Genomic DNA, 26,190 nt, shown 5'->3' on the forward strand with positions numbered 1-26,190 from the left:
CCTGTAATCCCAGCACTTTGGGAGGCCGAGATGGGAAGATCACGAGGTCAGGAGCTAGAGACCATCCTGGCTAACACGGTGAACCCCCGTCTCTACTAAAAATACAAAAAAAAAAAAAAAAAACAAACCGGGCGGGGGGGGGGGCGCCTGTAGTCCCAGCTCCTCGGGAGGCTGGGGCAGGAGAATGTCCTAAACCTGGGAGGTGGAGCTTGCAGTGAGCTGAGATCCGGCCACTGCACTCCAGTCTGGGCGACAAAGCGAGACTCCGTCTCAAAAAAAAAAAAAAAAAAGAGAAAGAGTAATTCACACAAAGCCAGCTGTGAGTGGGGAGACTAGAGTTTTATTATTACTCAAATCAGTCTCCCCAAGCATTCAGAAATCAGAGTTCTTAAGGACAACTTGGTGGGTGGGGGGAAGCCAGTGAGCCAGGAGTGCTGACTGGTCAGGGATGAAATCATAGGGAGTCGAAGCTGTCTGCTTGCACTGAGTCAGTTCCTGGGTGGGGGGTCACAAAATCAGATGAGCCAGTTAATTGATCTGGCTGGTGCCAGTTGATCCCTCAAGTGCAGGGTCTGCAAAATATCTCAAGTACTGATCTTAGGGGCAGTTTAGGGAGGGTCAGAATCTTGCAGCCTCCAGCTGCATAACTCCTAAACCATCATTTCTAATCTTGTGGCTAATGTCAGTCCTACAGAGGCAATCTAGCCCCCAGGCAAGAAGGAGGTCTGCTTTGGGAAAACAGTTAGATCTCTTTCACTGTCTCAGTCATAATTTTGCAAAAGTGGTTTCACCACTACACCTATTTTTTTTTTTTTTTTTTTTTTAGAGATGGCGTCTTGCTATGTTGCCCAGGCTGGTCTTGAATTCCTGGCCTCAAGCGATCTTCCAACCTTGGCCTCCCAAAGTGCTGGGATTACAGGTGTGAGTCACTGCACTCAGCCAAAATTCACCATTTTAAAATGTACAGTTCAGTAGTTTTCAGTATATTCACAAGGTTGTGCAACCATCATCACTTTCTAATTCCAGATATTTTAATCCCGGAAAGAAACCAGGTACCCATTAGCAGTCACTCCCTATTCCTCGTGCCCCCAGCCCCTGCCAGCTACTTTCTTTATAGACTTGCCTATTCTGAATGTTTCATATAAATGGAATCATATAATATGTAGTCTTTTATGTTTGGCTTCTTTCACTTAGCATGTTTTCAAGGTTCATTCATGTTGGAGTATGTGTTACTACTCCATTTCTTTTTTTTTTTTTTTTTTTTGAGGCGGAGTCTCGCTCTGTCGCCCAGGCTGGAGTGCTGTGGCGCGATCTTGGCTCACTGCAAGCTCTGCCTCCTGGGTTCACACCATTCTCCTGCCTCAGCCTCCTGAGTAGCTGGGAGACGCCCACCACCACGCCTGGCTAATTTTTTTTTTGTATTTTTAGTAGAGATGGGGTTTCCAGGATGGTCTCGATCTCCTGACCTCGTGATCCACCCGCCTCAGCCTCCCAAAGTGCTGGGATTACAGGCGTGAGCCACTGCGCCTGGCCTACTCCATCCCTTTTTATGGCTGTATAATATTCCAGAGTATGACCATTCCACATTTAATCTACTAACTAGTTGAACATGTGAGTTGTATTCACCTTTTGCTTATTACGAATAATGCTGGTATGAATATTCATGCACACATTTTTGTTTGAACATATGTTTTCAATTATCTTAAGTATATATGCAGGAGTGGAATTCCTGGGTCATACAGTAATTCTATTCAACTTCTGAGGAACTGCCAAATTGTTTTCTACAGCAGCTGCACCATTTTACATTCCCGGCAGCAATGTAAGAGGGTTCTAATTTCTCCACATACTTGCTAACATTTGGTAACTTCTGCTTTTTAAAAAAGTAGAGCTATCCTAATGATTGTGGTGTCTCATTGTGGTTTTGATTTGCATTTCCCTAATGGTTAGTGACCTTAAGCACCTTTTCTTTTTCTTTTTTCTTTCTTTTTTTTTTTTTTGAGACAGAGTCTCACTCTGTCGCCCAGGCTGGAGTGCAATGGCATGATCTTGGTTCACTGTGACCTCCGCTTCCCAGGCTCAAGAGATTCTCCTGCCTCAGCCTCCCAAGTAGCTGGGATTACAGGCGCCCACCACCATGCCTGGCTAATTCTTTTCTTTTCTTTTTTTTTTTTTTTTTGTATTTTTAGTAGAGATAGGGTTTCTCCATGTTGGCCAGGCTGGTCTTGAACTCCTGACCTCAGGTAATCCACCCACCTCGGCTTCCCAAGGTGTTGGGATTACAGGCAGGAACAACCATGCCTGGCCTCGAGCACTTTTGCATATGCTCATTGATCATGTGTAAATCTTCTTTGGAGAAATGTGTATTCAAATCCTTTGCCCATTTGAAAATTGGGTTGTCTTTTATTGTTGAGTTGTAAGAGTTCTCCATACATTTTGAATACTAGGACTTTATCAGTACATGATTTGCAGAGTTTCCCCCCCATTCTGCAGATGCCTTTTAACTTTCTTGATAGATTTCTTTGAAGCACAAAAATTTATAAATTTGATGAAGTCTAATATATTTTTTCTTTGGTTGCTTATACTTCTAGTGTCTAAGAAACTTGTTGCTTAATCTAAGATCATGAAGATTTAGCCCTATATTTTCTTCTAAGAGTTTTAGCTCTTACATTTATTCTTTGATCCATTTTGAGTTAATTTTTGTATATGGTATGAGGTAAGGATCCAGCTTCATTCTTTTGCATATGGATACCCAGTTGACCTGCCACGGTTTAGTGAAAAGCCTCTTCTTTTCCCATTGAATAATCTTGGCACTTCTGATAAAAAGCAATTGATTGTAAACGTGAGGGTTTATTTCTGGACTCTCAATTATTTTCTCTTGCTCTATATATCTATTCTTATGAAGTACTACTCTGTTTTGATTATTGTAGCTCTGTAATAAGTTGAAATTAGGACATGTGAGTCCTCCAACTTTGTTCTGTTTTTAGTTATCTGAAAATGTCCTTTATTTTGTCCTCATGCTTGGAAATAGTTTTGCCACTACACAGCTCTAGGTTGACAGTTATCTTCTAGTTTCCACTGTTAGTGTTAAGTAACATTACATCCATTTTGCTGTCCATTTGCCATTTCCTTGTTAAGTGACCTCTTTTATTCTTTTGACAGCTTTTAAAGATATTTTGTCTTTGGTATTGTGAAATCAATCTGAGTATATTTATTTCATTTTAATTATTTTGCTTGGTAAACATTGCACTTTCTGTATTATGAATTCACATATTACAAGTAGGTATATGTCTTTCATCAGTTCTGGAAAATTCTTAGACTCTTTAAATATTGCCTGTTCTCTTACTTTCTCTGCTCTTCTCTCAGGAACTATAATTAGACATGTCTCAGACCTTTTCATTCTATTCTCCACATCTCTTATAATTACATATACTCTGTCTTGTTTCTGGATAATGTCTTTAGATCTGTTGTTTAATCCATGAACTCTCTTTTCAGCTGGGTAAAATACTAATTAAATATATCCATGTAATTTTAACAGTTAGCTTATTCATTTTCAAGCGTTTTTTTTTAGGTGGGGAAGATGATTATTTTTCAAAATCATCTTGTCACTTTTTTTTTTTTTTTTGAGACACAATCTTGCTCTGACACCCACGCTGGAATGCAGTGGCGTGATCACAGCTTACTGCAGCCTCAACCTCTTGGGCTCAAGCAATCCTTCTACCTCAGCCTTTCAAATAGCTGGGACCACAGGCATGCACCACCATACCTGGCAAACTTTTTTTTTTTTTTTTTTGGTGACAGGGTCTCACTATATTGCTCCAGTTGGTCTCAAGCAATCGGCCTGCCTTGGCCTCCCAAAGTGCTGGGATCACACTTGTGAGCCACCACACCCAGCCTATCTGGTCACTTTTGATAGTTTCCAATTGTTTAATTGCTTGCTCATGTAAAACCAATTCCTGCTGGGTGTGGCGGTTCACGCCTATAATCCTAGCACTTTGGGAGGCCAAGGCCGGTGGATCACAAGTTCAGGAGATGGAGACCACCCTGGCTAACACGGTGAAACCCCGTCTCTACTAAAAAAAATACAAAAAAATTAGCCAGGCGTGGTGGCGGGGGGCTGTAGTACCAGCTACTCGGAAGGCTGAGGCAGGAGAATGGCATGAACCCAGGAGGCGGAGCTTGCAGTGAGCAGCGATGCACCACTACACTCCAGCCTGGGCAACAGAGCAAGACTCCGTCTCAAAAAAAAAAAAAAAAAAAATTAACCGGGTATGATGGCACATGCCTGTAGTCCCAGCTACTTGGGAGGCTGAGGCAAGAGAATTGGTTGAACCTGGGAGGCAGAGATTGCAGTGAGCCGAGATCAGGCCACTGCACTCCGGCCTGGGCGACAGAGCAAGACTCCGTATCAAAAAACAAAAAACAAACTAACAAAAAAACCCAAAAAACAAAAAGCAAACAAACAAAAACAAAACAAAACAAAACAAATTCCAGGGGCCGGGCAAGGTGGCTGTAATCCCAGCACTTTGGGAGGCCAAGACAGGTGGATCACCTGAGGTCAGGAGTTCAAGACCAGCCTGGCTAACATGGCAAAACCCCGTCTCTACTAAAAATACAAAGATTAGTCAGGTGTGATGGTGCATGCCTGTAATTCCAGCTACTCACGAGGTTGAGGCAGGAGAATAGCTTAAACCGGGGAGATAGAGGTTGCAATGAGCCAAGATCATGCCACTGCACTCCAGCTTGGGTGACAGAGTAAGACTCCATCTCAGAAAACAACAACAACAACAAACCTCAATTCCTGAGTTTACTTGTGACTGCTTAAAACACTTACACGATAAACATTAATTCTATGTAGTAACATAAGAGCTTGCATGCACGTTCTTGGAAAATTTTATTACTTTTTGTGGGCCCAACAATGCAATAAAAAGTGTTTCATCCAGGAGGATCAAATAGTGAGTCCTACAGAGTATAGTGCAGTAGTTAAATGCATGCCTCTAGAACCACACTACCTGGTTCTTTTACCTACTGACAGTGAAATACTGGATAAGTTATTTAACTTTTATACGCTTCTGTTTCCTCAACTATATAGACTTAAAATGTACCCCATGAGGCTGTTGTGAGGATCAACTGAACATATCTATGAGTATAGTATATATTAGTCACTGGTACATAGTAACCATGACATAAGAATGTGTTGACTGGGCCAGGCACTGTGGCTCACGCCTGTAATCCCAGCACTTTGGGAGGCCAAGGTGGGCGGATCATGAGGTCAGGAGATCGAGACCATCCTGGTTAACATGGTGAAACCCCATCTCTACTAAAAATACAAAAAATTAACCAGGCGTGGTGGCGGACGCCTGTAGTCCCAGCTATTCAGGAGGCTGAGGCAGGAGAATGGTGTGAACCCAGGAGGTGGAGGTTGCAGTGAGGCAAGATTGTGCCACTGTATCCCAGCCTGGGCGATGGAGTGAGACTCTGTCTCAAAAAAAAAAAAAAAAAAAAAATTGGCTGGCTAGGTGTGGCGGCTCACACCTATAATCCCAACACTTTAGGAGGTTGAGGCAGGTGGATCACTTGAGCCCAGGAGTTCTAGACCATCCTGGGCAACATGGTGACACCCTATCTCTAAAAAAATACAAAAATTAGCCAGGCATGGTGGCACATACCTGTAGTCCCAGCTACTTGGGAGGCTGAGGTGGGAGGAGCACTTGATCCTGCGAGGTAGAGGCGACAGTGAGCTGTGATTATGCTATCGTATTCCACTCTGGGCAACAGAGTGAGACCCTGTCCCCTTATCAAAAAAAAAAAAAAAAAAAAAAAAAAAAAAAAAAAAAAAGATGAATTTGCTGTATACTGCACTGCTAGAAATGGAAGAGATTGAAAACTGTGTAGATTTAACAAGGTGATGCTTCATTTATGTAGCACAATAGGAAACTGAGTTGTTTTACAGAAGCAGTTTTCCAAAAAATTCAAACTTTTCCTCTTTATTTAAGCTTTTTTTTTTTTTTTGAGACAGTGTTTTTGTTGCTAAGGCTAGAGTGCGATGGCACTATCACAGCTCACTGCAGCCTTGACCTCCCAGGTTCAAGCAATCCTCCCACCTTGGCCTCCCAAGGAGCTAGGACTACAGGCATGAGCCACCACACCAGGCTAAATTTTATTTTTTCTACAGACTGAGTCTCACTATGTTGCCCAGGCTGGTTTCAAACTCCTGGACTCAAGTGATACTTCTGCCCTGGCCTCTCAAAGTGCTCGGATTACAAAAATGAGCTACTGCACCAGGCCTTTAAAACTTTTTAACTTTTGATTGTTTTGGGGTGGAAATATAAAAGTATATAGTCTACTTTTATAAAACAGAGACAACATAATTCAGTCTTTTCTTGATGTATTATGAATACCATTATTGTGGAAGTATAATATTAATAAAATAGCAACCAGGGCTGATATGATATATAAAAAATTTTATCTAATCCCAAATGATGCCAGACTATATACCCTTCTTGTTGAGTTCACACAACTGTTTTTGTGTTTCCTTTTTTGTCCGGCTATTAGACAATCCTTTGGCTATGGTTCTAGCACCTATTCCCCCTTTCTAATTTACCCACTCGTGCAATGGGGATCCATATGACCAAATTAGTATTTAAAATGAGTAAAGAGACTTACAGAATGAAATTCTGAAGGCCTAGGTATGAGTAAAGTACACTAATTTTGATATGCCAACTTTGTAATACCTACTTTGATGGCTCAGAAGCCTTTTCTCTTCATAACCTTGTTATCGATTAATTTACCCATGAGTACTACTTTACATACATAGCCAGTGGGTGCTTCTGTATATTTAACAATTGCTTACAGGTAATACATGATTATAATTGTTAATCACTTTTATTATCTAATGTTACGGTTAATGCACATGAATTGGAAATTGGAAGGACTTATAAACCAAGAGTTCATATTCTCTCTTTCATCTCTTTTTAAGTGTTTTATTTGAAATCAAGCAAGTTCCTCACAATGCTAAAGTATTGTGAATAGGGTAAGATCCTCAACTAACTGGCTAAAAAGCATGACCAAAAAAGGAACTTTTATTTTATTTTTTTGATTTTTTATTTATTTTGTGTGAAATTAATTGTTTACTTTTATTTTGCTTTTTTATTTAAAGGAATTTTAAAGGCGTAACAGGAAAGCCATAATTCACAACATTGCACAGGAAAATATCTTTATTACTTAGTAGGCACCTACTCACTATAACAAGTGCCAAGGGATCATTTATTCCTCACATTTAATTCTAGGAGGTCAAGAGCACCCCAATTTATAGTTGAAAAAACAGGCTTATAGAATTAACTTACCAGAGGTCACGTGGCTGGTAAGGGACTCAGCTGCGATTCACACACCAGTCCTTCTACTCCTGACATCTGTGCCCTTTAGTAAATACAAACAAGAATTCCCTAGCACTGTCTTCAAGATCTGAAACACTGCAAGTTCCACTGGATTAGTGTTAAGAATGCCCCCACAGGATACAAAGAGGGAAGGGTGGAAAGTTAGCACCATCTGCTGACCATCTCCCTGAACATCAGGATGAGGATCGAGAGGGAGTCTAATTGAGGACAAGGGGGACCTCATGCTATCTAAGGTTACCTCCAGCCCCCAAGGACAGGCCCAGGAAGATGATGAGCGCGTCGCTGTAGTCCTCTTGGTCACCCCACAATACCAAGGTTAGGTTGTGACTCCCTGAGGAAGAAAGTAGTAGAATTTGGAGGGAGCCTAAAAGACCTTGGGAAAAAAAGTCCCAGACTTCTATCAGCACAGTGGAAACATATCATTTCTGCAAATAAATCTTAGCATCTCCTGATTCTAGCATTCCAGCAATAAAAATAGATTCCTGAGCCCTCCTCCAGACTATTTTATCAAAGCCTTTAGGAGAGGGACCTAATGTATTTTAACAAATAACCAAAGTAATTCTTTTTTTTTTTTGAGCCAGAGTCTCACCTTGTCACCCAGGCTGGAGTGCAGTGGCTTGATCTCGGCTCACTGCAACCTCCGCTTCCCAGGTTCAAGCGATTCTCCTGCCTCAGCTTCCTGAAGAGTAGCTGGGACTACAGGCGCCCGCCACCTCGCCCGGCTAGTTTTTTGTATTTTTTAGTAGAGACAGGGTTTCACCGGGTTAGTCAGGATGGTCTTGATCTCCTGACCTAGTGATCCACCCGTCTCGGCCTCCCAAAGTGCTGGGATTACAGGCTTGAGCCACCGCGCGTGGCCCAAAGTAATTCTTAAGAAAAGGAAGGATGGTGGGTCACTTCCTTAACAGAAGGCCAGATTTTTATTCCTTGATGTGAGATGTTCCTGGATAGGGGGTAGAGATTCTGCAGACTCCTAAAATCTCATCAGCTTTTGGAAGAAGATATAGAGAAGTAATGGAAACTCATATGGTGATTTGGATTTAAGACTTGGTTCTGCTGTGACCATGGGCAAGTCACTTAAACCCTCTGTGTCTTGATTTTCTCAGCTGCAAAACTGGAATGCTGATAATAACAATATCTCATTTGGTTGTTGTGACAATCAAATGAGGAAGCGGATGTCAAAACCCTTTGTAAGTTATAAAGTTCAATACAATGTGTTAATATTATCTTGAGCTTGCACCACCTACAGATGCAGGTCCTTATCTTTTAAAATATTGAGTTCCTCAATATTTATATTTCTATCCTTCCAGGGACAATCAATGTCTGCTGATATGAAGGAGCAGTGTCTGGCCATGAAAAAAAAATGGTTTTATTCAGAGGATACAAAGATTCCCAAAAGAATGATGACTCTCTGAGAGGATGTGCCAGAATTTCTGGTGGAGGAGAGGAGAAGTGAGGTTTTTTTTGTTTGTTTGTTTTGTTTTTGGGGATGGAGATTCGCTCTGTCACCCAGGCTGGAGTGCACTGTTGCAATCTCAGCTCATTGCAACCTCTGCCTCCCAGGTTCAAGCGATTCTCCTGCCTCAGCCTCCCGAGTAGCTGGGATCACAAGGGTGCACCACCACATCCGGCTAATTTTTGTATTTTCAGTAGAGACGGGGTTTCACCATGTTGACCAGGCTGGTCTCGAACTCCTGACCTCAGGTGATCCACCTGCCTTGGTCTCCCAAAGTGCTGGGATTACAGGCGTGAGCCACTGCACCTGGCCGAGAAGTGAGATTTTTATGTTTATCAAAAGAAGTCTTGGTTTAAAAAAGAAAAGCTTGAGAAATATAGTTTTAAAACCAGAAGACTCCAGCTCTATTCTCTCTTTCACTTGTTATGTGACCCTGGTCAAGCCTTTTTAATAGGCCTGTTTCCTCATCTAAAAAATTCAGGGCTAATATTGAGTAAGTTAGACTCACAGACTCTAATTTGTTAAAATATTTCTTGTAGCAACTTATAATGCTGGGAGGTAAAATCAAGTATAAAAGAAAAAGAGGGACGGGCATGGTGGCTCATGCCTGTAATCCCAGCACTTTAGGAGGCCAAAGCGGGCAGATCATGAGGTCAATAGATTGAGACCATCCTGGCCAACATGATGAAACCTCGTCTCTACTAAAAAGACAAAAATTAGCTAGGCGTGGTGGCACACGCTTATAGTCCCAGCTACTCAGGAGGCTGAGGCAGGAGAATCGCTTAAACCGAGGAGGCAGAGGTTGCAGTGAGCTAGGATCGCGCCACTGCACTCCAGCCTGACCACAGAGTGAGACTCCATCTCAAAAAAAAGAAAAAAAGAAAAGAAAAAAAAAAGAAAAAACAAAAGAAAAAGAGTTGTACATAAAATGAAGACATAAAAAGTTATGTGCCTGACTGGGCACAATGGCTCACACCTGTAATCCCAGCACTTTGGGAGGCCGAGGCAGGCAGATCACTTGAGGTTAGGAGTTTGAAACTAGCCTGGCCAACATGGTGAAATCCCGCCTCTACTAAAAATACAAAAATTAACCAGGCATGGTGCCACTGCACTTCAGCCTGGGTGACAGAGGGAGACTCTGTCTCAAAAAAAAAAGTATGTGCCTTCAGCTATGTAGTTCACAAAAAGTAAATAACTCAAGGAGTTAACTCTTCCAGTGAAAACTATTTGAGCTGGAAAACTGCACTTGACTTTCTTTTTAAAGCATCATTAACCTGTCAGAAAACAGCTGAAAGTAGGTGTGATGTGGAAGGGCTGATGTGACCACAAGTATTTGCCATCACTTTCCTGGTGAAGGATCCATTTTCTCACAGGTATAATCTCAGATGGCTCTGGGTTTTTTGTTTGTTTGTTTGTTTTTGAGATGGAGTCTCGCTCTGTTGCCCAGGCTGGAGTGCAATGGCGCGATATCAGCTCACTGCAACCTCTACCTCCTGGGTTCAAGCAATTCTCCCACCTCGGCCTCCTGAGTAGCTGGGATTACAGGAGTACGCCACCATGCCCAGCTAATTTTTGTATTTTTAGTAGAGATGGGGTTTCACCATGTTGGTCAGGCTGGTCTCAAACTCCTGACCTCGTGATCCCCCCACCTTGGCCTCCCAAAGTGCTGGGATTACAGGTGTGAGCCACCACGCCCAGCCGACTCTGTGCTTTTGAACTCATAACTTGAGAGGATGGCCCGATAGGAACCTGACCGGAGGTTATCTATGCAGTGCCAAGTGAGAGAGAAGTCCATTGAGCCTCTGGAGCCCCAGCACTGTTTGCTCAGACCCCAAGTTCTGCTCCATCTCATGGCTACTCTGCCACACCATGCAGCAAGGACACCGTTCCAACTTGTGAAATTCAGGTCAGAGAACATACACTTGTAAAAAGAACATGCTCCTTTGCCAAACAACCAAGTGGTTCCTAAAGAATGATCTTTAACATCTGAACCATTTCTAACATGGATGTTATTTTATTGAAACTTGACCCCCACCTATGCTCAAATACCACTTGGGAAGTCTTGGTTTATCCCCATGGTACAAGTTCTCTGGTCTAAATACCACTACAAGATTTACAACATCAAAGAGCCTAGCACAAAGTTAGTGTCATGCTTATTGGGTGCTGATCCCAAAATTTCATCGGTAAATTCCGACCTGCAGAGCATAGTTTTAGAGGAATGCATTGAAACTACCAAATTTCTGCTGCCTGTGTGATAAAACCATCAACAGCCTCATACCAAAGCTATATAACCTTTGTTCACATTGCTGAGGAAAAATTAAACTAAGTTGTGTACAGCTCCCTCTGTTTTGTACTTTCTAGGGCAAAGTCTATACTCTGCTCATCAGGCAATCTCTGGGAATTCCTTTTGGGACACTCAAAAAGTTGAATTAATCATTGTTTACATTTGTAGAACTTACGTCTATTAACACTCACCTCTTTGTCCATTGTAATTTGCTTGCTTATGTATTGGATTTTATTTTATTTATTTTTTGAGACAAGAGTCTCACTTTGTCACCCAGGCTGGAGTACAGTGATGTAATCTCGGCTCACTGCAACCTCCGCCTCCTGAGTTCAAGCGATTCTCCTGCCTTAGCCTCCCAAGTAGCTGGGATTACAGGCACGCACCACCATGCTCTGCTAATTTTTGTATTTTTAGTAGAGACAGGGTTTCACCATGTTGGCCAGGCTGGTCTCAAACTCCTGACCTTAGATTACTCGCCCACCTCAGCCTCCGAAAGTGCTGGGATTACAGACGTGAGCCACCACACCCGGCCATGTGTTGTATTTCATGAAGACACCATCCCATGATTCTGCTAAGCAAACGTATTGCTGGAAGATAAGTACTTAATCAAGTATTTACTGAATTTCTACTATGGATTCTGCCACTGTGTGTGTGTGTGTGTGTGTGTGTGTGTGTGTGTGTGTGTTGTTTTATTTATTATTTTTTTTTTTTTGGAGACAGAGTCTCCCTTTGTCGCCCAGGCTGGAGTGCAGTGGCGCAATCTCGGATCACTGCAACCTCCGCTTCCCGGGTTCAAGTGATTCTCCCGCCTCAACCTCCTGAGTAGCTGGGATTACAGGCACCCACCGCCACACCCAGCTAATTTTTGTATTTTTAGTAGAGGCAGGGTTTCATTATGTTGGCCAGGCTGGTCTCAAACTCCTGACCTCAAGTGATCTACCCACCTCGACCTCCCAAAGTGCTAGGATTACAGGCGTGAGCCACTGTGCCTGGCCCCAAGGCACAGTGCCTGGCCCCGGTATCAAAGAGCTCATAGTCCAATTGGGAATACAAGGCTAAACACACATCAACCTGTAAGTAAAATTAAATATTCAATGATTCTGGAAATAATATAAGGATATGCTACACAACAATATAAGGATATTCCCATGTCATCATACTACAGGTATATTTTACTTACTATCTTATCTTTCTCCACTAGAATGGAAGCTCCATGAGAGGAGGAAAATTTTTTTTTTTTTTTTTTTTTTTTTTGAGACGGAGTCTCGCTCTGTCCCCAGGCTGGAGTGCAGTGGCCGGATCTCAGCTCACTGTCAGCTCCGCCTCCCAGGTTTATGCCATTCTCCTGCCTCAGCCTCCGGAGTAGCTGGGACTACAGGCACCGCCACCTCGCCCGGCTAGTTTTTTGTATTTTTTAGTAGAGACGGGGTTTCACCAGGTTAGGCAGGATGGTCTCGATCTCCTGACCACGTGATCCGCCTATCTCGGCCTCCCAAATTGTTGGGATTACAGGCTTGAGCCACCGCGCCTGACCTGAGGAGGAAAATTTTTTAAACTTCAGTACTATTTCCCCAGTGTCTGGCATGTAACTAGTGGTTAATAAATATTTGTTGACTGAATGAATGTGAAGTCAATTATCTAGAATAGACAGGGAAAAGGAAGTCTTACTGGAGTGGTTCCCCCAGCCTGAGCCTTGATTTAGCAACACTCTTACTCAGCTTCCTTATAGCAATCTATAGGTTTTGGCGAACAATCTGTTCTTTATTTTATGAGAAGAAAATGTGACACAATTGAAAAGAAGATGGGGCGGGATGAAAAGAATTTAAATTGGGTGTTAGAGGCCCTCAGTTCATTTATAAAAGGAAAGGTTTGTCCTTGACTCAATGAATTTCATACATTGCCTTAATGCAGAACTATTTTCAAACAAAACCCCAGTAATTAAATAGTTCAAGGCAGAGCTGCTCTGGTTGATTTTGGGGTGGCATGGTGGAGTTGGCAGGGAAGGTCCATCTACTTGGTTCCTTCACCTCTACTACAAAGCTATAGCTTCTGAGAAATTTTGGGAACATAGTTTGAAACACTGGATTGAGCGAACACTGGAGACTCTCCTCTCTCAGAATTCTATTAATGGACTCAGGGGAGGAAGACCAAAGTCTTGGTGAGGGAAGACGTGGGCTCTCTTCTGGTCTCTGCCACTATGCTGAGGGAGTACCAGGAATCACCTATCCAAAGAGAGAGAAAAATTTGTGGCCTGGGCCAAGGCCAATGACCCTTCTCACAGCTAGACACAGGGACCTAGAAGCCACATTTCTCTGGACTGGATGGAGATTGATGAGGGCTCACTGACTTGTGTGACCTGGTCTTGCCTCTCCCTTTGCTGTCTCCCCATCCCCACCTGCAAAGCTCAGAAATAAAGGCACCTAAGCTCACCTGGCAATTTCTCTGGGGTTCAAAGTTAATAAGAATCTCATACACAATGTAAATACTCAGTCTGGCACCAATCCGGATGGGACAAGGGCGTGACTCACTTGTCACCATCCTCCATCTTGTGCAGCTGGTCCATCTGTTTAGCTGTGCAGAAGCAAGCCCTGCAAGAGGGCTCAAACAAAGCCTAACAGAAAACGGTTTAATGAAGGGAGTATTTACTAGCGTGTGTTCAGGTTTAAGAAAACCAGTCGGGCGTGGTGGCTTACGTCTGTAATCCCAGCACTTTGGGAGGGCGAGGCGAGAGGATGACTTGAGCCCAGGAGTTCGAGACCAGCCTGGGCAACATAGGGAGACCTCATCTTTACTAAATAAGGAGGCAGGGAGGGAGGGAGGGAGGGAGGAAAGAAGGAAGGGAGACAACCCTCAAGACTGTAAAACACCCACGGACTACCAACAGCTGGAAGCTTTATCACCACGAGGCCTGAAAGAACAAGGAGAGGGAGCTGTTACCATCCAACAGTTGTTGCTTAGGGAACTAACTGACAATACCACCTCCATGTTACAAGTGATGAAACTAAGGAGAATGAGAAGACAAGGAACACAGGATGTGGAATCCCGGGGGAAGAAACTTAGTGAATCTGAAGCATCTAGCGGCTATCAAGGTACTTTAGAGACTTCCACCGTGGTTGGTTAAGCTACCATCCTCACCTTGACCTTCCCTGCCGCCCACTGAAAGTGACCGGAAGAAGAGCTTGACTATGACGACTAGGGACTACAAGTCCCGGCATGCATCTCTCCGCGACTATCTCAAAACCTTTCAACTTTAGGATAAAAGGGCTTTCGGCAACCATGCGCGTCGGGACCTGTAGTCGCCCCAGTTGGGGCTAGGCGCTTGCCGTAGGGCACTCATTAGCGCCCACGGCACCGCCCCCTCGCCTTCGCCTTACGTAGCTTCTCTAGCGCGCATACGCGGCGCGTGCCCACGCCCTCCGCCTCCTCCCCGGGCCTAGGGCGCAGGCGCGCGCAAGCTCCGCGGGCCCGGTAGGCTGGGGGTGGGGGGAGAAGGAGGGGAAGGGAGTGGGGGTTGGGTGTCTGGTGAGTAGACGGCTGTGGGGCACGGAAGCGCGAAGGTCTGGCTGCCGGGCAGGTGAACTCTGCACGGGGTCTAGGGCCCGCGGAAGGGTTCAGAACCGAGTCAGCGCGCCTTGCGAGCAGGATTCGCTCCGCTGAGACCCACAGGTCCTCAGGGGGCGAAGCCCCGGCCTAGGCCCCGCGGAAATGCCCAGCTGCGGTGCTTGTACTTGCGGCGCAGCGGCCGCCCGGCTCATCACCTCCTCACTCGCCTCCGCGCAGAGAGGTAACGAAATAGTGCCACTCCTGAGCCCTCAGCCTAGGGGAAAGGGGTGGACTGGCCGGCGGGGGGGTGGTCCCTGGGAGGGCACGAGGCCTGCTGCACCCGGGGAGTGTGGAGGAATGGGCAGCGCTTCGCCCGGCACCCACTACTTTCCCCGTGGAATGGGGCTCTGCCAACCTCTGGAGCAGCCGTTTCTCAAATTGGAAGTAAACTCCTTCCCACGCGTCTTCCTGCGCGCTTTCAGGCCTGCTGACTTGGGGGCCGGAATGCGGCCAGTTCGTAGAAACCCTGAAAGAGGCACAAAATGCTCCTCTTATTAAAAAATGTTTCCAGATCCCACTCAGCCCTGCCTGGGACCGCCGCCTGCCCCGGCCGCGGCTCTTCTTCCGCAGCATGGCCGGGATCCCCCTCGGGCCCGCTGGGGGCTCCAGGAGGGGCTCGGCTGAGGGACTGTCCCTGCTAGGGTCCCCTAGGACTCAGGGCACCCAGCTGACCGTCCCGGACGCAAGCCGCGCGGTACCAGAGATGTTACTGTCACTGTGCGGCCCAGACACTGGGACATAAACAAGGTTCACAATATTTCCCGGCGTCAGGCAAGCCCCGGGGGACTCAGGACAGCGGCGGGGGAGATGGGGAGAGGAGTTGGTTCGGAAGTCCTTGGGTGTTTCAGCAGTACTTTGCTGGCTTTCCCGACTTGACCGGAACGTAGTTTCCTAAGAGTGGCACATGTTGTTTACCTTTCCTTTCTGTTTATCTGAAGCTGTGAAAGAATGGCGCTCCAACCAAGAGAGTCTGGAAAATAAACTTTTTTTCTCTTCCTCAAATCTATGGATGTCAGACCACGAGGCTAGATTCTGTTACAATCACTGACTTCTAGACAAATTCTTTTTGTTTTGACTTACCGGTTCGTGACATTTGGATGGATTTTAAAAGGTCTCTTTTATCTAATTTTAAACCAATTATAAAATCCTTATTATTTACTAAATGTATCTTCCAGTTTCTTTACTACACAAGGAGGGATTGAATGAGGTAATGTGGGCAGAAGCATTTTGTAAAATGATACATAAATGTAAGAGAGTGAATTTAATCCTAAATCATTGTTAAGCCTCAACCAGTAGATGTCCCGATTCCAGGAATTCGATTTGCAAATACTTCAAAGTGTTTTTTTAATCCATTTATGTGACGTATATTAATATTTGTCGAGGGCCCACTATGTGCCAGGTCTTTTAGTGCTGGAGGTAAGAGTGGTGAATAAGTCCTCACCCTCATGTTTAAATCTAGTGGAGTAGACAAAGAATAATACAGTTTCCAGTGGGTGGATGAAGTATGTGTGTGTTCTCTTTGGGCAGGGACGGCTTCTTTGAAAGTGTTCTTGATCTGTTCTAGCCAAGAGTCTGTGAACACTTTTGAATCATAGGAGATAGGCAGTTATTTTTTTTTATTTTCAAAACGACTGGTTTCTTTCTTTTCTTCTTTTCTTTTCCTTCCCTCCTTCCTGTCTTTCTTTCCTTCTTTTCTTTCTTTCCTTCCTTTGTTTCCTTCCGTCTTCTTTTTTTTTTTTTTTTTTTTTTTTTTTTTTTTTTTTGAGACAAGTCTTGCTCTGTCGCCCAGGCTGGAGTGCAGTGGCGCAATCTTGGCTCACTGCAAGCTCCACCTCCCGGGTTCACGCCATTCTCCTGCCTCAGCCTCCCGAGTAGCTGGGACTACAGGCGCCCGCCACCACGTCTGGCCAATTTTGTGTATTTTTAGTAGAGACGGGGTTTCACCATGTTAGCCAGGATGGTCTCGATCTCCTGACCTCGTGATCCGCCCGTCTTGGCCTCCCAAAGTGCTGGGATTACAGGCGTGAGCCACCTCCCCTGGCCTTTTTCTGTCTTTCTTGATGGAATCTGCTCTGTTACCCAGGCTGGAGTGCAGTAGCGCGATCTGGGCCCTCTACGACCCCTCCTGGGTTCAAGCGATTCTCCTGGCTCAGCCTCCCGAGGAAGCTGGGATTACAGGTCTGCACCACCACGCCCAACTAATTTTTATATTTTTAGTAGAGACGGGGTTTTGCCATGTTTGTCAGTCTGGTCTCCAACTCCTGGACCACAGGTGATCCACCTGCCTCGGCCTCCCAAAGTGCTGGGATTACAGGCGTGAGCCACCACACCTGGACTAGTATTTCTTTTTAAAAACAGTTGTTCTGAAATTTAGAAAGCTTTGTTTGTATGATAAAGTTCTGTAAATAGTGAGACTTAAATTGTGTTTTCTGGTTCCTGCCAGATAATCTGGTGAAACATACTTTACAGAAATACTTCTCTTTTTTGGCTTTCAGAGCTTCTTCACCTGAGGTTTACAGGCCCCCAAAGGGTCTTTGGATAGAATTCAGAGGTTCTGTGAACTTTATTTTCACTAAGCTCTAGCTGAAACATAAGATTTCCTTGGCCTTTGAATGTTGGCAACACATCCACAGTAGTCTTAGAAGTGTCTGTGAATTTGTCATCAATCAAAATCAGAAATATTTTCATATCACATTATAGTTGTTGATATTTCAGAATATTGTTCATACTTTTTGCTACTTTGAAATCATAGTAATTATTTTAAAAGCTGTTAGATCTTTTTTTTTTTTTTTTTTTTGAGACGGAGTCTGGCTCTGTCGCCCAGGCTGGAGTGTGCGGTGGCCGGATCTCAGCTCACTGCAAGCTCCGCCTCCCAGGTTCACGCCATCCGCCTCCCAGGTTCACGCCATTCTCCTGCCTCCGCCTCCCAAGTAGCTGGGACTACAGGCGCCCGCCTCGTCGCCCGGCTAGTTTTTTGTATTCTTTTTTTTTTTTTTTTTTTTCAGGTTTCAGGGAGGTTTAATGCAACGTGAATTAAAAGATCCAAGCTGTTTTCAGAAACATAAGAAGTCTGAAGTTGAGCTGTGGATTTCCTCATGTCCATCCTGAGGCTTGGGCTGCTCCACATGCAGCAGGGGCTGAGGCAGGAGGAGCTGGCGCCACCAGGCACCAGAGGGGTGTGCGAAGGGCCAGTGTAATTAATCATCCTTCTTAAACTTGCCATTGATGTAAGGTACCCAGTCCAGGATCAGCCGCCAATCGGTGGCCCACACCAGCCCCACGGTGCCCACGGCGCCCCACGTGTAGACCGTCGGGATCCAGTTCTTGACCAGCTGCCCGTAGCGCGGGCCCAGGAACCGGGTCACCATCGCGGCGGAGTCGCACCCTCAGGGTGACCCTGTCCCAGTTTTTTGTATTCTTTAGTAGAGACGGGGTTTCACCGCATTAGCCAGGATGGTCTCGATCTCCTGACCTTGTGATCCGCCCGTCTCGGCCTCCCAAAGTGCTGGGATTACAGGCTTGAGCCACCGCGCCTGGCCCTGTTAGATCTTATTTAATTTTGCTTGTTAATAAAGAGGAACATTAAAAAAATTTTTTTGATAACTGCTTCTTTATAATTTGTCTTCTTTGTTATGTATTTTTTTTTACACATTTAAAAATACTATTCTGAGAAGAGATCCATTCGGAGGCTTCACCAGACTGCTCAAGGGGTTCATGGCACAAAAAGTGCCAGAAACCCCAATTAGTTTGCTACAGAGCTTTATCATTTTTATGAGAATTTTATGATTGGTGGAATGGTCATTTTGATATGGCATCTGACAACTCTCCCTCATTTTTTTTTTTTTTTTTTTTTTTTTTTTTTTTTTTTTTTTTTTTTTTGAGACGGTGTCTCACCTTTCTCACCCGGGGCTGGAGTGCAGTGGCCGGATCTCAGCTCACTGCCAAGGCTCCGCCCTCCCGGGTTCACGCCATTTCTCCTGGCCTCAGCCTCCCGAGCTAGCTGGGACTACAGGCGCCGCCACCTCGCCCGGCTAGTTTTTTTGTATTTTTGTAGTAGAGACGGGGTTTCACCGGTATTAGCCAGCGATGGTCTCGATCTCCTGAACCTCGGCTGATCGCCCGCTCATCGGCCCTCCCAAAGTGCCTGGGATTACAGGCGTTGAGCCCCACCGCGCCCGGCCTTTTTTTTTTTTTTTTTTTTGAGACGGAGTCTCACGCTGTTGCTCAGGCTGGAGTGCAGTGGTTCCATCTCTGCTCGCTGCAACCTCTGCTTCCCAGATTCAAGTGATTCTCCTGTTTCAGCCTCCCGGGTAGCTGGGACTACAGGCGCATGCCACCATGCCCAGCTAATTTTTTGTATTTTTAGTAGAGATGAGGTTTCACCATATTAGCCAGGATGGTCTCGATCTCCTGACCTCGTGATCCTTCTGCCTCGGCCTCCCAAAGTGCTGGGATTACAGGAATGAGCCACTGCACCCGGCCCCCTCAATTACTTTTTCTAAGCCTACTTTTGAGATTGATACTTTATTTATTTATTTATTTATTTATTTACTTACTTACTTACTTACTTATTTTGAGACAGAGCCTTGCTCTGTTGCCCAGGCTGGTGTACAGTGGCACAATCTCCGCTCACTGCAACCTCTGCCTCGTTCAAGCGATTCTCCTGCCTCAGCTTCCCGAATAGCTGGGATTACAGGTGCCTGTCACCACGCCTGGCTACTTTTTGTATTTTTGGTAGAGACGGGGTTTCACCATGTTGGCCAGGCTGGTCTTAAACTCCTGACCTCAAGTGATCCACCCACCTCAACCTCCCAAAGTGCTGGGTGGGATTACAGGTGTGAAGCACCGCACCTGGCTCCTTCAATTTTTTCTATTGTGGCAAGATACATGTAAGATTTACACAACTTAACTATTTTTAGTGTATAGTTCCGTAGTATTAGGTACATTGATATTGTGCAGCCATTGCCCATCACCTTGTAAAACTGAAGCTCTGTACCCATTAAAACAATAACTCTCCATTTTCCCCAACCCCCAGGAAACACCATTCTGCTCACTGTCTCTATGATTTTGCCTTCTAAGTACCACATGTAAGTGGAATAACACAATTTTTTAAATAATTTTTTTTTTTTTTGAGACAGAGTCTCCCTCTGTTGCCCAGGCTGGAGTGCAGTGGCACGATCTTGGCTCACTGCAACCTCCGCCTCCTAGGTTCAGGCAATTCGCCTGCCTCAGCCTCCTGAGTAGCTGGGATTACAGACACCTGCTAGCACACCCAGCTAATTTTTGTGTTTTTAGTAGACAGGGTTTTACCATGTTGGCTAGCCATGCTGGTCTCGAACTCTGGGATTACAGGCATGAGCCACCGCGCCTGGCCTTAAAGAACATTTGAAGTTTGTTTCCACTGTTACAGATTTTTTTTTTTTTTTCTTTTTTTTCTTTTTTGAGATGGAGTCATGCTCTGTCACCCAGGCTGGAGTGCAGTGGCACAACCTCAGTTTGCTGCAACCTTTGCCTCCTGGGTTCAAGCGATTCTCCTGCCTCAGCCTCCAGAGTAGCTGGGATTACAGGAGCCCACCACCACGCCTGGCTAATTTTTTTCTTATTTTTGGTAGAGACAGAGTTTCACCATGTTGGCCAGGCTGGTTTTGAACTCCTGACCTCAAGTGATCCGCCCACCTCGGCCTCCCAAAATGCTAGGATTACAGCGGTGAGCCACCACACCTGGCCCAGATAGTATTCTTACATAATAACAGGTGAGTTCCTGTCAGATGTTTATTCTCATTGGTAGAAATAATAAGAATATAGGGCATAAATGGCCTTTTAAAAAATCTTACAGGTGAGGCAGATGTTGAACTCCATTCAAACTTTGAAAAAGCCACATATTATTATGACGTGGGTGATCTTACCTTACTTCCAAAGGACACATACAGAAAGAAACACCTTTATTTATCTAGAATCTTTCAGAGGCTCAGACCTGGCCTGTTTTTGAAAGGACTTTGCCTCTGTTGGTGTCATTATTTTCTCTCAGTTTATACTACTGCTGTGAAAATGATAGCTTTTTTTCAACCTCCTTTATGCTCAAGGAATTGTTGTTTCCAGGGAATTTATTGAGGCATATCTATATTTGATGTAGATTTCCTTTTATTTTCAGGTATTTCTGGTGGTCGCATTCATATATCAGTTTTAGGAAGGGTTGGGACATTTGAAACTCAGATTCTGCGAAGAGCTCCTCTTAGATCCTTTACAGAAACACCAGCATACTTTGCCTCAAAAGATGGGATAAGTAAAGATGGTTCTGGAGATGGAAATAAGGTAATTATTTTATCGTATTGGCACCTGTACACATTTTGAGTTCCCTCCTTTAAAAAAATGTAATAGTACTGTCTGTTACTGGCTTACATGTTTTCTGTAGGCAATATGAGATAGCTAAAATGATCTGAAGAATTTTATGTAATTAGATGTTTCATTTTGAACCTTAAAATACTTTTATAAGCATTGCACATAGTAAGCAGTAATTAAAATTTCTAACACCCCAAAGTAGTAAAGAAGTGTCATTAAATGACTGTTAGTCAGTAGGATTGAATTAGGAATAGCCATCATTTCCTGCTTTCATATAACTCTTATAACTTGTGACAGTGTAAACCTCACTTTATCCTCTACCTAAAAATTTCAGATTTGTGGTATAACTTAATGTTGGGCTACTCTGGTAGCGTAAAAATTTCAGATTTTGGTACAACTTTATGTTGTAGCTAGCAAGTAGATGATTGGTAGTTGTATTGAGTCAGTGACTTACCGGTTTTTTTCATTATGTGAATTTGACTAACACTTGAATTAATTTTATATGTTAAACAAAATGTGAGGCACTTACATATCCATACTTAATCTTAACAGTGACTCTCTGATGTGGGTAAAATTATTCCCATTTTAGAGATGAGAAAAGTTAGATCTAAGAATAGTCAGAGTCACTACCTACCATGATAATAACTCCTGGTTCAATTTCATTGAAATGTAGTTTTTTTCGCTTAGTAAATTTTCTAGTGCCTGAGTCATTGAATGAAAGCTATTTATTATATATGTTGGCACATGTTATATAAAAGAGGACTACAGATATACGTGTATTTACTAGAACTGATTTGATTTTTGAAGTAAATAGATCTTCTGACACCAGAAATAGTAGGATTATATTAATAATTTCATCCTAGAAATTTAGAAAATTATAAAATTAATTACAAACAGTATTGTTTATATTTAAGTTGGTTGCCTGAAACTAATAATTGACACTCTTCTTTTTTTCTCCTTCATAAACATTAGAAATCAGCAAGTGAAGGAAGTGGTAAGAAATCAGGCTCTGGGAATTCTGGGAAAGGTGGAAACCAGCTGCGCTGTCCTAAATGTGGCGACTTGTGCACACATGTAGAGACCTTTGTGTGTAAGTATTACATCTTCTACTGCTCTTTTTTCCCTACATTTTCTATAAATTATTAAATGTATACAAATATGTAAATTATGTAAAATTTATAAATACAGGCCAGGCACAAATGGCTCATGCCTATAATCCCAGCACTTTGGAAGGTGGAGATGGGAGGATCCCTTGAGCTAGGAGTTCAAGACCTGCCTGGGCAACATGTTGAGACAACTATCTTTACAAAAAAAAAAAGAAAGGCCAGATAAGGTGGTGCATACCTGTAGTCATGATCATGCCACTGTACCCCATCCTGGGTGACAGAGACCCTGTCTCCAAAAAAAATATATATATATATATGTATGTACATATATAAAATATATATAAATTATATTAAATGTGTAGAAATATGGATTATATGAAATAGATAAATTAATGTGACTTTGTATGTTACATAAATTATATATAAATTGTATGAGCTTACCTGATTCTCTCTTACGTTCACCGTATACTAGAAAATTCCCAGGACTGGTATTACTTTGTGCTGTTGTGTAAGAGATAATTTAAGAAAAATATTTTCTTCTTTATTTTGCTTACTTGTGTTTATTTCAGATTGGATTTTGTGAATTTCTGGATGTGATCATTAGGCTATAGGAGAACCAGGACTTATTTATTGTGTGTTTATTACTACATTCTTCAAATACATATTGAGTATCACATGGCTGGGAAGGCTAGTCATTCATATATTAAGGTAATTTCCCTTAGTACTTACCAAAGGAGGTAAGCCCTCAATTCTGGGAAGCATCTGATAATTATTAATGATTCAGACACTCAGAGAAGGAAGAAATCACGGCTGGGCACAGTGACTCACACCTGTAATCCCAGCACTTTTGGAGTCTGAGGTAGGCAGATTGCTTGAGCCCAGAAGTTCAAAACCAGCCTGAGCAACATGGCAAAACCCCATATGTATTAAAAAAAATAAAAAAAATTAGCCAGGCCTGGTGGTGCATGGCTATAGTTCCAGCTACTTAGGGACTGAGATATGAGGATTGCTTGAGTCCAGGAGGTGAGGCTGCAGCGAGCCAGCCATTGAACTCCAGCCTCAGTGACAAAGCGAGACCCTGTCTCAAGAAAAGAAAAAAAGAAGAAGGGAAAAAATCAACTGTCCTGCTTTTGCTGTTAGTGTCAGTAACTCTCTGAAATGCAAAGATTCTCCTACAGATATTTTCATTAATGAATCAAATAATCAAAAAACTCATTACTTACATGACTTAGAGTTAGCGGTAATGAATTGTACCACCATGTCAGCCTTCCTCTACGATCCAATTGAAGAAAACTTCAAGATTGTAAGACTTCAGTGTCTGATGGTTGGCTAGAGAGTATTCTCTATCTCCTAATCCTAATATTGAGACTTTGGTTACAATTTCACACTTACCATTAACAGTAATTGGCCACCATATGAAAAGGTACTAGATATAGTATGTTTTTATGTACTGGAAAGACTTAAAGTAGCTCCATCCCATAGCTGGAATATTAGGGGTTCTGAACAAAATTTAATTTGGATCACAACATAAAATGAAAGTGGGCTGGGCACAGTGACTCACACCAGTAATCACAGGACTTTGGGAGTCCAAAGCAGGCTGATCACTTGAGGTCAGAAGTTTGAGACCAGCCTGCTCAACATGGTGAAACCCCATCTCTACTAAAAATACAAAAATTAGCCGGGCGTGGTGCCATGCATCTGAAGTCCCAGCTGTTTGGGAGGCTGAGACCGGAGAATCGCTTGAACTTGGGAGTTGGAGGTCTTGGTGAGCCAAAATCACACCACCACACTCCTCCAGCCTGGGCAACAGAGCAAAACTCTATCTCCAAAAAAAAAAAAAAAAAAAAATGGTAGAACCGGATGATAAAACCTTCTAAACAAATTTGATGTGATATAATAAAATTATACAGAGGCTGAAAATTGCTTAATTTATGAGGTCAGTGTCTCCTATTTTAACCAAGAAATTTTCCTCCTTTTTTTTCTTCAAAGAAACATTTCAGCCTTTACAGACCTAAAGAATACTTTCTTGCCAGGCGCGGTGGCTTATGCTTGTAATCCCAGCACTTTGGGAGCCTGAGGTAGGCGGATCACCTGAGGTCAGGCGTTCGAGACCAGCCTGGCCAACGTGGTGAAACCCCATCTGTACTAAAAATACAAAATTAGCTGGGCGTGATGGTGGGCAACTATAATCCCAGCTACTTGGGAAGCGGAGGCATGAGAATTGCTTGAACCCAGGAGGCAGAGGCTGCAGTGAGCCGAGATCACACCACTGTACTCTAGCCTGGGAAACAAGTGAAACTCCGTCTCCAAAAAAAAATAAATAAATAAATAATTTCTTAGAGTAGAAAAGGAAAGAAACTAATATTTAATAAATGCCAACATATATAGTTTTGTTCTTGGAACCTTAATTTTGCCAAAACAAAGAGTATTCTCCTTTTTATAAATGAAGAAACTGAGATTTAGCAAGTTTAAGTAACTCATTCAAGGTCACATAGCAGTGAAGATTTGCTATTCAGAAATTCCTATATCATACATTTCTACCATCTGGAGATTCTTTAGGAGTAAACTAGCTCCTCTTGGGATTAAATTTATTTTTCTTCTATGCATTCTTTCCAAAACTTGCCAGGTTGTATTAGTCACTAAAGGTGACTGTTAAACTTAGCTCTATTTCCAAACTCCTTCCCTAGAGATTAAGATTCTGTAGATGTGGGATGGGGCCCTACAATCTGTATATTAGTAGTATCTGTATATTATTAGTTAGACCAAGTGTGGAAATACTATAGTGTAATCACTTCAAGGCTGAGGCCTGTTTGCTTTGAGAATTCTAACTGGGAGTGGTGATATGGGAGTAGAAAATGTGGAAGGGAAGAATGAAAAAAAGAGCACACACTTAAATGTGCACAATAAGCAAATGTGTTGATTCAGACATCGCTAGGCTCAGAAAATATGCAGATGATCATGACACCGTCCCTGTCCTCTGTAACTATTTGTAGGCCCTAGCAGTGCAGTAAGCCCCTCCTCCCTTAGTTTTGCGTACCCATATTAAAAGTCTTTTCAGAATGCATCCTTTTGAATCCTTCTGTGTCTGATCATTAAAAGCTGGGTCTTCACAGTCCTAAAGAGAGTTTTATTTGATCTCAGGTTGCTAACAGGTTGAGCTTCCATAGTTTGAAAATCTGGAATTCAAAATGCTCCAAAATCCTAAACTTGTGAGTGCATCATGATGCTTAAAGGAAATGCTCCATTGGAGCGTTTCAGATTTCAGATTTCACGTAGGGGTGCTTAACCAGTGCATTTCTGCAAATATTCCAAAACCTGAAAATATTTGAACTCTGAAACACTTCTGGTCCCATCCATGCATTTTGGTTAAGGGATACTCAGCCTGCCTTTTTGTTTGCTTTTTGTTTCTATTATTTTTTTGAGACAGAGTTTCGCTGTTATCACGCAGGCTGGAGTGCAGTGGCACGATCTTGGCTCACTGCAACTTCTGCCACCTAGATTCAAGTGCCAGCCCCAGGTGCCTCAGCCTCCCAAGTAGCTGGGATTACAGGTGCCCACCACCATGCCAGGCTAATTTTTGTGTTTTTGGTAGAGAGAGGGTTTCACCTTGTTGACCAGGCTGGTCTGGAATTCCTGACCTCAGATGATTCACCCGCCTCAGCCTCCCAAAGTGCTGGCATTACAGGTGTGAGCCACCACACCCAGCCTGCATTTTGTTTAAGTCTGCATTTATTTGGATACTAGTTCGTAAACATCTTTTTATATGCTTTTGGTCACTTGTGATTCTTTTGTGAATGGCCTGTTTAGGTAATTGTCTACTTTTTTGTAATTTTTTTTTTTTTTTTTTTTTGAGACAGAGTCTCGCTGTATCTCCCAGACTGGAGTGCAGTGGCGCCATCTCGGCTCACTGCAAGCTCCGCCTTCCGGGTTTATGCCATTCTCCTGCCTCAGCCTCCCAAGTAGCTGGGACTACAGGCGCCTGCCACCTCACCTGGCTAGTTTTTTTTT

General features: G+C 43.4%; 2 protein-coding genes and 1 long non-coding RNA gene across 4 annotated transcripts in view; 1 reads left to right on the plus strand and 2 right to left on the minus strand.

Moving 5' to 3' along the window:
- LOC108514744 (uncharacterized) overlaps positions 1-14,357 on the minus strand; it is a 21,945-nt gene extending 7,588 nt beyond the window's left edge. The window contains exons 1-3 of the long non-coding RNA XR_001881317.1: positions 14,270-14,357; positions 7,633-7,725; positions 7,344-7,416 (exon numbers count right to left, since the gene is read on the minus strand). This is a non-coding gene — a long non-coding RNA (uncharacterized LOC108514744). The remainder of the gene's footprint in view (positions 1-7,343; positions 7,417-7,632; positions 7,726-14,269) is intronic.
- Positions 14,358-14,625: 268 nt separating this feature from the next.
- CLPX (caseinolytic mitochondrial matrix peptidase chaperone subunit X) overlaps positions 14,626-26,190 on the plus strand; it is a 42,723-nt gene continuing 31,158 nt past the window's right edge. For both annotated transcript variants that reach the window (XM_017851176.1, XM_017851177.1), the window contains exons 1-3: positions 14,626-14,918; positions 20,889-21,049; positions 22,049-22,166. In XM_017851176.1, coding sequence (XP_017706665.1) covers positions 14,840-14,918; positions 20,889-21,049; positions 22,049-22,166 — 358 coding nt within the window. In that variant the 5' untranslated portion in view covers positions 14,626-14,839. The remainder of the gene's footprint in view (positions 14,919-20,888; positions 21,050-22,048; positions 22,167-26,190) is intronic.
- Positions 17,720-18,161, minus strand: LOC108514742 (cytochrome b-c1 complex subunit 10). Its single transcript, XM_017851178.1, has one exon. It carries the CDS (start codon positions 18,103-18,105, stop codon positions 17,935-17,937), a length of 171 nt encoding a protein of 56 aa, XP_017706667.1. The 5' UTR covers positions 18,106-18,161; the 3' UTR covers positions 17,720-17,934.

Source organism: Rhinopithecus bieti, unplaced genomic scaffold (genome assembly GCF_001698545.2).
Source record: "Rhinopithecus bieti isolate Rb0 unplaced genomic scaffold, ASM169854v2 scaffold_31548, whole genome shotgun sequence".
Classification (NCBI taxonomy): Eukaryota; Metazoa; Chordata; class Mammalia; order Primates; family Cercopithecidae; genus Rhinopithecus; species Rhinopithecus bieti.

What these genes read in the sequence shown, in the direction of transcription:
- LOC108514742 (XM_017851178.1), bottom strand. Translation starts at nt 18,105, where the DNA reads ATGGTGACCCGGTTCCTGGGCCCGCGCTACGGGCAGCTGGTCAAGAAC.